This window comes from Planococcus citri, chromosome 3 (assembly GCF_950023065.1).
Source record: "Planococcus citri chromosome 3, ihPlaCitr1.1, whole genome shotgun sequence".
Taxonomy (NCBI): domain Eukaryota; kingdom Metazoa; phylum Arthropoda; class Insecta; order Hemiptera; family Pseudococcidae; genus Planococcus; species Planococcus citri.
The window spans coordinates 13,482,435-13,494,244 of NC_088679.1; the positions used below are offsets into that span (position 1 = coordinate 13,482,435).

Here is an 11,810-nt window from a genome sequence, read left to right on the forward strand (position 1 = left end):
TTACAATGCAAGCTCCACATTCAAATTCATTCATTTGGAGTGTTTGAAGGTGTATCTTGGAAATAGGTAGTCTTGTTTTTTACTTAACGGCATTTTTCTCCGTCCGATCCGCTTCGACAATATATTTCAGTTTTATGTTCTCAGTCTATGAAAAGGAAAATACATTTTGCATTAATTGTTAGATTTTAATTAAGTATAAATTCAAACCATGTTGGTCATACTCGTAGTATATGAAAACGTCTACTTATATGTATATCATGTAGTATATATAGATAGATTCATTGTAATCAACATTGAATCATACCTTTTCAGAATACGCTTTTTGCAGATTATCCATTATTTCATCAAGTTTTAAATCGCCTGTTTTGAATTTCTCCTTCAAATCTACAGTAAAAAAATTCACAGTGATATGAATTCGGTCGTGAAATAAGATTATCTCACTGTGTTTCACTGTGCATTTTGGTAGTCAGATTTCGTATGCTTACCTAAATTTATTTCTTTGTGTAGAATGTCAATTTCTTCGATAACCTTTACTGCGACACTTCGATCATGCTCCTTCAAATTCTCTGCTGCATTATTCAAGCTTGATTGTGGTCCTGAGTTTTCGAGCCTGTATCAAATTGAAGAATATGAATTATAAATGCCATATGTTGCAGGACATGTCTCTAGAAATTATGATCCATTTGTTCATAAAATTCAAAACTATAGAGGCATTTTTTAAAGGTTGCGTATTTGTGCTCGAATAATACTGAAAAAAGCATTGTTTTGAATGAATGATTTCCGTTTTGTTAAAATTGTAGCAAAAAAAAGGGAACAATTATGGCCCGATTTGAGCTAGATGCGCAATAATATTGCTTCGCTTGTGTGTAGCTTGTTTACATTTCGACATATATGAACTTACGAGTAACACTGATTCAATGGTTTGCGTGAATTGGTACGTGATTCCTTTCCCATATAACTGCGAATACCGGATGTAACAGGTGAAAAGAAGACTATAGTATTCCTCTCAGGCTTCCACAAGATGATGTACAATTTTGGCGAAAACAAGAAAATCAAAATTATCAGAGTATTAATCGAAGCGCATACGTTCATCGCTAATACCTGCAAAAGATTTGACTGTCAATTGATTCATGTTCATGAGAAGTTGAATTCACTAAGAAGCTTACTTTTTTCTCATCAGTAGTAAAGTATACCGTGCTGGAAGCGATTGCTGTGAGTACTGTTGTGTACATCGCAAAACCAATGCACTTGGCCTCGTTGAAATTTTCTGGCAGATTTCGTGTTTTGACCGCGTAATAAGTGCAAAGCAATATCAACAGGGTGACGAAAGCGAATATTTTGAATAAAAATACCCTGTCCAAGTAATACATTTTCAGAATGAAGTCACTTCCATTGATGTCTGGATCTGGATCTTGAAATTTCACTGCGAACCAGCATATTACTATTTCTATTGCAATAAGAATCGCGGTTATGATGATCTGAAAGTTGAAAAAGAACATTTGCATTTGTAGCTCAACCTTCATGAACGTGAATAGGTTATGATATTTTCGACCAGTGTTTAAATATGTACTTACTTTAGTGAATACTAAGAAACTAAGTAACTAGGTACCTACCTGAGCCTTCAGTGACAAATATTTGAGGTTCATGTTGGCGAATCTATGTTTAGACGTGACCAGTAGACGTGCGATTCGATTAGTTTTCACCAGTAAAGCAGCGTATATCATTGTAAAACCAATTGCTGGTAAAACTTTGACATCTGATGTCAAAAAATTTGAGGTTACCGTCGAAATGAGGATTGTAGTGTTGACCAAAATAATACCAGCAAACATAACATAACATAGTTCTTTGGTGGTTGACTTGACAGCCGGAGTATTTTGATATTTGACAAACACCAATAGTACGACCGCTGTCAATATGATGGAGAGTGAAGAAAGTCCGATGGATAACAAATTCTGAATATCAGTGCACTCGGTTGGTATTTGTAGAATACCAAATAAAGGTGAAGGTATACACGCTACACAACAGTCATTTCAAAAAAAAAAATTGATTACACTGGGCAGCAGAAAATTTGTGTTTGGGTTGAAAATGGGCTTACCTATTCTATGAATAAAATTAAAGTTCAAATTTAATTTTTTTCGTATTTCAAACATTATAAGAAGAAAAGAATGCTTAAAACTTCGAAAATCGGAGAATCAATTTACTTTAAAAAGTTTTTAGAATCTGAAAATGAACTGTTTTTTTTTTCACAAAACAATATGGATGTCGCTATGAATTTTTGAAGTAGGCAAAAACGGTTATTTTCACAACTTTGACTACCTCTCCTGACCACAAAAACAACTCAAATTTAAAAAACTCACTCTGTTTTGTGTCTTAAGGTCTAAACTATCGATCAAGTGCATTGTGCATTTCCATCCCAAACATAATAAAAAAGTTGAAAATTGTTGCCTAGTAGGTTATTTTACAACGTTAATTTGGTGTACTGAAATGAACGTTTTAAGGGGGGAAAAAATAGATATGCTCCTGGAGCATTAGCACCCACCGGTGTAATTTTGATTCGCCATTAAACCTTCTCCACATTTTTCGCACGAAGTGCCATCCCTGTGTGGTATGGAAAAAATGTCGCATTTTTCGCATTTCCAACAACATTGGTTTTCATGATTTGTCTGTAAACCAATTTCGATCGAACAATAGATATGTAATTAATTTTGATTGATTAAAAATTGTATAATGGCATTTAAACGAAAAATTCACCCGGATGTATGTGGCTGGACATGGTACGCTGCATCTCTGCATCGGATAGTGTTTTGGATATTGGAAACTCGCATCCAATATGGTCAGGTTACCTTGTATTCGTGAACTATGATTTTTTCCTTCGTTATATTCCGTGTGATTGGTTTTCAAATATTCAGCCACTCTGATGAAATATCCGGATTCATTTTGTACTGCTTGAAATTTGTGTATATCAAATCTAAAGATGGAATTATGAGTATATTTTCTGTAGGTGCTCGTGTGTGTCAAGAAATTTAAATATTGGATGTATTTTTCTAAATTTTTTTAAATATCTGTTGCCAGCTTTATACATAGGTACATACATATTACAAAAGTATGATATTAGTATTAATATCAAGAAAAATGACTGAAATCAGTGTAGCGGTCGCTGAATAATTCTCCTCCCCTCCTCGCCCAAATCAATGCCGTGACCTCTTAGCTCGCACTTTCGATTATGAATTTACAAAATTTTTTAATTTTTTTAGTAATTCTCAATTGTATGTTTCCTACATTCATGCCAATTTTCATGAGTTTTCGGGTGGTGAAATAAATATTTCAGTAAGGATTGAAATAAGAGTTTTTCATCCTAAAGGTAGGTGTGAACCTCTTTATTTTGAGTAATCTCCATAAGAGCTCCGAAATTCTCTTTCACCATTGCAGATATTTATACAAAAAGGAAAAGCAATTGATAAAATGAGCCTGATGCCGTCCTATAAATTTAGTTAGACTTCTTCAAGTATTTAAAATTTTTGGTAGGTACTGTATGTAATTTGGCCACGCAAAAATGTTGCTACATACGTAAAACTACTAGGAGAAGCGGATTCGAATGAAAAATTTGTGGAAACGAATACATAACGCCTAGGTACTTACTTTTCTATCCGTGGTAGACCACTGCGTTCAGTAAAACTTATATTTTCGTTGAATATATTAAATTCGATGTTGCGAAGCACACTTTTCTATTGGAATATAATGTTCATTAGTTTATTATCGATAAAAATGGCGTTGCTCAAATTTTTCCTTATCTCGTAAGGGAACTTTATGAACTGACGTCCTCCGATTTGAACGAAACCTGATTAAATATGAAACAGCATACTCTGAATAAAAACTACAAAACACAAGTAGGAATGTTACAATACCTATTTTTTCACTTATGCTATCGAACAACATTACTAATCAGTAATCACAAAATAAAGTTATTTGAGATTAAGTTGTGTGTGACATGAGTTCTCACATTTTCAAGAAATACTCTCCGGTTTCTTTTTTCTTACCTATAGTTTTGGTTTTAAAAAAACAGTCAAAAGAATTCCCAATTAGCAAACCAACTCAACTTATAAGTGCCTGAAGCGTTCATTTTTTCTCATGTTGAGCAATATAATATTTTTAAGATTGCTCGTTCGATCTAGTAACTTAGTCTAGTTCAAATCAGAGGATGCCAGTTCGAAAAGTTGCCTTGTCAGTACAGGACCGACACTCACTGCTTCATATCTGTCCTTCTTTGATTTTGAATCAAATGTTCGTTTTATAACATGAGCCATTGTGTATAGTGATTTGATGATGTTAATCGCTGAATTTGAATTATTCTGATAGGTATGTGTGTACATACTCGTACCTGTGGATCGAAAAAATGAAATAATATATTCTTCAAAATAACTACCAAATATGCTATAGTTGTACTCTACTATTTTTTGTAAGATGCTTTACCATTAGACATTTTTTTGCGGTCATATTTGGAGTACCGTTTCCTGAACTTCTCAAGATAGGGATATCTCGTATAATTTTCCTCTGACAACGAAGTGTAGTAATGGTAGAAATTTTCATTATATTGAAACGATGGCGTGACATAGTACAGGTCTCCCAAAGTTGAATTCCATTCCACTTTGTTTGTCCAACATAGCTCTGTATTTCTGTTTTCACGAATTTACGAAACAAATCATGCATTTAAAAAAAAATTATGATAAGTGCTCCCAAGCTCGAAAAAAAAACATGTGTGAGAAGCTAAGTATCTGATACGTACCAAGTACCAACTAATATTAGGTATACTCACCCCACAATTACAACGTATTTTTTATTTCGGTTTTGCAATTGGTCCTTTAAATTTTCGATGGCTTGTTGATCGCAAAAACAAAGGATTACGTCGGCCATACTACTCGTGCGAGTATGCGTTTGTGTTAGTACATTTTCGGCGGCTTCAATAATCTGAAAATGTGGATTGAGCAATAATCCAACTTATGAAATGCTTATTAGGATGAACTGCAGTAAATAATTTTCCTCTTTCCCTTCGCTTCGATCAGAAAATTTGTACCTCGTGATTAAATACACTTCAGTCGGAGCATGTAGGTACTTTCTTTCTAGCTGCTTACTCTTCTGTCTTTGTAAGTATTTGGTTTTAATTTGGTCTTATTTATTTTTATCATCTCTCAAATCAGTGTCATATCATAACTATACTTACCGATTCTTTTACATTGACTATGCATATATCGTTGCTCTCAGCTAATTTCTCAACGCGTCTCTCAAAAAACTTGGCCATTTCATATTGGCCGTCTCTAGAACCTGATTCTGAAAATAAAATGCGAGTATACAACATACGAGTAGGTATAATCAACTTGTAAAGTTTAATCCCACCTGAAATAAAACATTATTATTTTTTTTTTTTTGTTGGCGGTAATTTTGCTTTTTAAAAGTATTTTTGATAAAACATTATCTAGGTAATTTGTGTACCTAAAAAAAAAAGTGTTTCAAACTATAAAATAAAACTCGTGTTAAAAATATTGAAACATTCGAATCCTTGGCTGGAATACTCACGAGGATCATGTACTGTAACATATTTCCACTTGAAATGATTCAAAATTTCCAGTATAACGTCTGCTATGAAAATATGACCGGATGTTGAAGTGATAAAATCAAACGTAAATTGCGGCGCAATCACATCCGCGTCGTTCAATTTCGTCGGAGGCCCTGAATAGCTGATGTGAGGGAAGGTACGAAACGTGTCGAAAATATTTTCATAATTGAATGTTGTGAAAACAGTGTCATAAATGAGTCCAAAGGTTGCATTCTCATGTTCTATCGGATCCACCTGTGAAATTATGATTTTCATAATTAATGGTCTTATTTACATATAGTGTACCTATCAAGCAATGGATTTGTATACGTATCTAGTTCGGTGGCTACCTTTAATTGATCGTATAATTTTGAAAGATGTTTCAATTCTAGGTTGGGAATCCTGCAAACTTCCATTATATCTACTGTTAAATTGAATTTTTGCGAAAGTTTGTCGTCTCTGAAATCAAAATAAAAATCATTACATTGTAGATATTAAAGTCATAATTTTAGTAGATACCTACTGGGCGTTCTTTTAAACGAATGATTTATTCGGTTCGTTCGTGTTATGTATTTTCTGTGCATCCAAAAATGTTTTCAAATCAATACGTGGGTAATTCTCAGAAAAAGGGTCGATTTTGATATGCATAATTTTTAAAAACGAAAATCATTTTTTTGGAAAATTTCAAGTGGGAATCATTTGTATATGTGTCCCAGATCCTTTTTCTAGTGTTGGCCTCAATTCAATCCCCCCCCACTGTGGAACCCGGCCCCCCTAAAACGGCGATAATTAGAATTCGACCCTCATCGATGTGTAATACGTCGATTGACATGTTTTCAAGGTCGTAGAATTCGAATCTGGAGTTATTTTTTTTGTAGAGGTGGAGGGTGAGGCGTGGGGAGGGGGAACATGTCAAATTTTGCTTATATTATCGTGTAATATGTCGATTTATGTTTTTCAGGCCGCAGAGTTCGAATCTGGACTTATTTATTTGGTAGGGGTAGAGGTGAAGTGTGGGGAGGGAGAAAATGTGAAATTTTGCTTGTATTATCGTGTAATATGCCGACTAGCGCGATAAAAGTACTGCTGTCTGAAATTTGGCCAAGTCGAAGGACAAATGGGCGCTGGACAAGCCGAAGGACAATCTCAACGTTTTTTCGTTTCTAGCCTTGCCTACTGGACATTATTCGATTTTTAACACGAAATAAATGTGTACTTATCATGTAGAATAACTTCTCGTGCTCAATTATTGGTTTTGGCGGGTTCATTGGCGTAAATGAAAACACCAAGCCGGAGGACACAGATTTTGCGAAATATCAAAACTTCACAGATAAGTACGATCAGAACGAGCTGTAATGTAGTTTTTAAAAAGAACGGTGCGGCGTAACATTTCTATGAGAACAGTGAACCAGTGCAGCCACTCACCAGAAAAAAATGTTGGATTGGGAAGCTACCAAAAATAATTGAAAATTGCTCGAAAATTTGAGCAAAAAGTGTGTGACAGTTTTCAAATGTGAATTGTGAGCTTCCTATAGACTTATTGCAATTGCAATTTGCACAATAACAGACTTTCATGTTCTATGATAATCAGTGGCGAAGCGTCCATGGAAGCAAGGGAAGCATTGCTTCCCTTTACACTTTCCTTGTTGTAGAAAATTAAATTAATTAAAAAATATCAGTAACCAGTAGGTAACAAAGTTATCAATATCAGAAAATATTTGAAAAACGATGGAGAATACTATTTTGTTCATATGACATCCAATACACCTCTTTTATTGAATACAAAAACCATAATTCTGTGTTTTGGAAGCAAACTGTACATTGCTTCCAAAAAACCGGTTTCAACTGAAAAAAGAGTCATATTTGCCATCCTCAACACCCGCGTTAGAGCGTCGAACGGTGATTCTTTGGAAGCAACTTGCTAGTTGCCTCTTACGATCCAGTTTTTTTAATGTAACATGCGCATGCGCTTGTATACAGCTCCAAATAAAAACAGTGAATTTGAAAAATTGCATAAAATGATTGTCACCATTTTATTCAATGTAACTCTGTCTCTGTGGTACTTCATTTCTTGAAAATTTTTACTACAAATTTGCTTCCCTGCCAGGAAAATTCACGCCTCGCCACTGATGATAATGAGAATGTGTCAATTTTTCCAAAAAAAAATGAAGTTCATGACACTTTATAACATTCATTTTCAAAAACATGATGTGTGACAGCCAAGTCGAAGGAAATTTGGGGTATAAAATCAAATGTACACCAATGAAAGGAGGGTCTAAAAACCTCAATACCATGTGTGAAATGTGTGCGGGGTCATTCTTGAATGGACCAAAAAAAAAAAAAAAAAATTCATGCTAAAACCGTTGAGAAATTTGCTATGTACACGAATTTTACCTTTTTCTGAGAATTACCCACATACAGTGATTCTAAAAAAAATTTGATTAGAATCGAAGAATCGTTTTCGAAAGAGACTTGCGATGCATTCCCCTTCCCGGTCTAGAGTCCTCTACTGAATAGCCAAATAGGTAGCCAAATTACAAAGGCTCATTCCATGCCAAATCGGCGGATTTTCGCACGAGGGGTCTTCGATTTTTTTAAAAATCAGATCATGTTTAGAGGTCATCAAGCGATGAAAAATCACGCAAACCGGACATTTTTTCGATTTTTTTCGTGGAGCTGTGGGGTTTTAAAGTTTTTCAAAATGGCCGAAAATGGAAAATTTCAGTTGCAAATTGCTCCGGTTGTACGTGGTATAAAATTTTTAATTTTTTTTCAAATTGTAGTATTTTGAGAAGGTAATTGACGAATGATGTCAAAATCAGTGTTGCCACTTTCAAAAACCTAAAAAAATCGACTTGAAAACTTATAATTTAAACATAACCATGATCTTGGCGAGTAAACATTCTGAAAAAATTCTCAGTTGTAGTGCTTGTCATTTAGAATAAGATATCAAAAAATTGGACTGGCATTTTATTTCACTTTCGATGAAAAAAAAATACAAGTTTTACTCTTATTGCACAAGTATACCATCAGAAACTTTAAAAATGAAAAATTTTGCATTTTATTGAGATATTTTACCAATGTGTAGACGAGCATGTGGTAAATATCCCTTTCCCCCGAATTTGTCAGCGAATTGACGAGAAATATCATTTTTCGTGCTTAATCTTGGGAGTGAAACAAATTACCCTATAAAAAATTCGCTGCCAATTTGAACAAAAGCAGTAACATAAAAATGAATACTTTGCATTTTTGAAATATTTCACCCATACGTAGAGGGCCATGTGAAAAAATCTCCCCTCCCGCCTCCCCAATTTGTTTTCTAGCTTTACCCTAGTTTTTTTCGAACACTTTGATTTTGAGCTTGCATTTATGTAACCTTCCCTATTGACAATTTTACTAGCAGAATGCTAGCATTAGTAGCACCCACCTAGCATGAGTAGCAGGAAACTAGCATGATACTAGCGTTATGCTAGCATGAAATGAACTAGCATAACATGCTAGCAAAATGCCAGCTTATTACTAGCATGATACAAACTAGCAAGAAGTATGTTAGCAATGAGCTAGCTACATGCTAGCAACATAACTACCGAATGAAGCTAGCATTTCCCGCTAGCAAAATGCTATCATATATCTAGTATGAGATGAGCTAGCACAATGTATGCTAGCAATATGCTAGTTAAACCCTTGCCCCTTAATTACCAAGTGATGCTAGCAGTTCATACTAGCATGATGCTATCATATCGCTAGCATGGATGAGCTAGCAAAATGTATGCGAGCAATGTGCTAATCAAACCCTTACCTCATAATTACCTAGTAATGCCAGTTGTCCCTGCTAGCATGATGCTATCATATTGCTAATGTGAGATTATCTAGCAAAATGTATGCTAGGGATATGCTAGTTAAAACCCAGCACCATAATTATCGAGTGATCCCAGCAGCTTCTGCTAGCAAAATTCTACCATGATACTAGCTTGAGATGAGCTAGCACAATGTATGCTAGCAACATGCTAGTTATATCCTAGCATCATAATTACCGAGCGATGCTGGCAGTTTCTCCTAGCATAAAGCTACCATGTTGCTAGCATGATATGAGCTAGTAAAAATTACACTAGCTATACACTAGTTAATCCTAGCAGAATAATTATCTTATCAACAATTTTACTAGCAGAATGCTAGCATTAGTAGCAGAATACTAGCACGGTGCTAGCATGAAATCAACTAGCAGATTACCAGTTAGAATGGTGTTAGCACTTAGCACTTTGCCAGCAGACATTTTATTGGAAAATTCATCCTAGCATAGAACTGGTATGATGCTAGCATGCGGTGAACTAGCAAAGGACAGACCAGCAATTTGCTGGTTACATGCTAGCAGCATAACCACCGAGTAAAGCTAGCAGTCACTACTAGCATATTGCTAGTGCATTGCTAGCACTCTGTAATGGTGCTAGCATGAGGTGAACTAGCAAAAGGCATGCTAGCAATCTGCTAGTTACATGCTAGAAATACAATCACAGGTAAACTTGCACTAGTCCACTGCTAGCGCTATTCTAACCTTGGTAAAGTTAGCAGTCAAAGTACTAGCATGGTGCTGGATTTTTGTTGAAAGACTTCTTATCCAGGTGCTAGCAGTCAAGTGCTAGCATAATGCTAGCAAATTGCTAGTGTTGTTCTTTATCATGATACACTTTACTTCTCTTAGATGAAGTATGTAGTCAAGTCGAATATAAGCTCAATACAGTTTCCTGTTTAAATTAAGAAGAGTGAAGTTGGCAAACTAATCACTCAGTTTATACTAGCACAAGATGCTAGTGCAATGCTAGTTCTAAACTAGCATTGTAGGGCAATTGCCAATTTTTGGATATTTTTGGGAAACGTACCATAATTAAAAATACCCTATTCTTTAATAAGGAAATTAATGCACTTCTAGCATTATACATATTATACACATGCTAGCATATGCTAGCAAAAAGCTAGCAAGATCATGCTAGCACCAGTAGCACCATTTTGAACACCTGCACTAGCATATCTGCTAGCAAACTGACGCTAGCATAATGCTAGTCCCCCTGCTAGAATTATGCCAATTGTATGCCAGCATATGCTAGAAATATGCTAGCATGACTATGCTAGCACCAATGGCACCATTTTGAACACCTGTACTAGCATATCTGCTAGCAAACCATCGCTAGCATAATGCTAGAAAAATGCTGCTAGCGTGGTGCTAGTACCATTTTCCTAGCATTGTGCTGGCAACAGTTTGCTAGCAGATATGCTAGAAAAGGTGTTCAAAATGGTGCAACCAGTGCTAGCATGACCATGCTAGCACTGTTGCTAGCATTCTGCCACTTGAAATTGTCAATAGGGTTACCTATTTTTATTATGCACTCTAATCTATGTCTTTTGTTAATCTGCCCTACAATATACAGTTAAAAATTTGTCTCCTCGATAAAATCACTAACGAAAACCATTTTTTTCCTACTTTTGTATTAAATCCAGCGCATAGTATAACGCTTCCACGTTTTGTAATGCATCCGGATGAAATTCGTCCGCACATTTGCCGTCACCTCCATTTCTAGATAGCAATAAAATAACGTCTATTTTGATACTTGGCTTGCTGTCTTTTTTCGATGACGATTCATTATCGCAATTCGCGTTCTTCTGCGAAACCGTTGATATAAAAAAAATCAACAAAAAAGTGTAACGATGCCGTTTCATATTACTCAGTTGAATTATTCGATAAGGTCTCTCTTTGCGCACAAAACTGATGCGATGAAGTTAAAATATTACGTTGAAATGATGCACACGAATTTAATTATTAAATTTGAAATGAAAGCTCGCAAATGATCTCGAAAATTGATTAAAAATTTAAAAAAAAAAATCAAACGCTGTGAATCGGTTGTATTATTTACAAAATTGAAGTAGGTATAATTTTATAAATTCCTGTATGATGTAGGTAGGTAACATTCGCGAACAATCTACTCACAAGAACAAAATTGCATACAGATTTTTTAAATTAGAATTTTTGAACATTTTCAAAGTGCTATCATTTTTTTGCTTTATCTCGTTCAATACCTTATCTCACATGACACAATTCCACAGCACGATAGGATGGCAAATTCTGTGCACTCAAAGTGACAAAAATTTCAATGCAGTTATTCATCCAGGATGATGAAATTTTTATGATAAAATAGATACGATAGCGTATGTTTGAAAATTATTGGTT

The 11,810-nt window shown here is 35.0% G+C and overlaps 2 protein-coding genes across 2 annotated transcripts in view; one reads left to right on the forward strand and one right to left on the reverse strand.

The window, feature by feature from the left end:
- The window catches only part of LOC135841105 (max dimerization protein 3-like), an 835,585-nt gene that overhangs the window by 704,472 nt on the left and 119,303 nt on the right, over positions 1-11,810 (forward strand). The gene's annotated exons all lie outside the window — the stretch shown is intronic.
- Positions 12-11,563, reverse strand: LOC135839717 (metabotropic glutamate receptor 1-like). Its single transcript, XM_065355870.1, has 16 exons — positions 11,067-11,563; positions 5,941-6,049; positions 5,572-5,845; positions 5,219-5,325; positions 4,814-4,965; positions 4,471-4,673; positions 4,245-4,378; positions 3,640-3,725; positions 2,752-2,968; positions 2,540-2,663; positions 1,614-2,014; positions 1,167-1,478; positions 902-1,101; positions 486-610; positions 305-384; positions 12-145 (listed from the first exon to the last, which is right to left on the reverse strand). Exons 1-16 carry the CDS (start codon positions 11,300-11,302, stop codon positions 80-82), a joined length of 2,826 nt encoding a protein of 941 aa, XP_065211942.1. The 5' UTR covers positions 11,303-11,563; the 3' UTR covers positions 12-79.

Excerpts from the sequence above, each read along its gene's own strand:
- LOC135839717 (XM_065355870.1), bottom strand. The coding sequence starts at position 11,302 with ATGAAACGGCATCGTTACACTTTTTTGTTGATTTTTTTTATATCAACG. Across the intron at positions 4,966-5,218 it reads TAGTCAATGTAAAAGAATCG|ATTATTGAAGCCGCCGAAAA; the intron begins GTAAGTATAGTT and ends CCACATTTTCAG. Across the intron at positions 2,015-2,539 it reads GGCGAATCAAAATTACACCG|CGTGTATACCTTCACCTTTA; the intron begins GTGGGTGCTAAT and ends ACTGTTGTGTAG.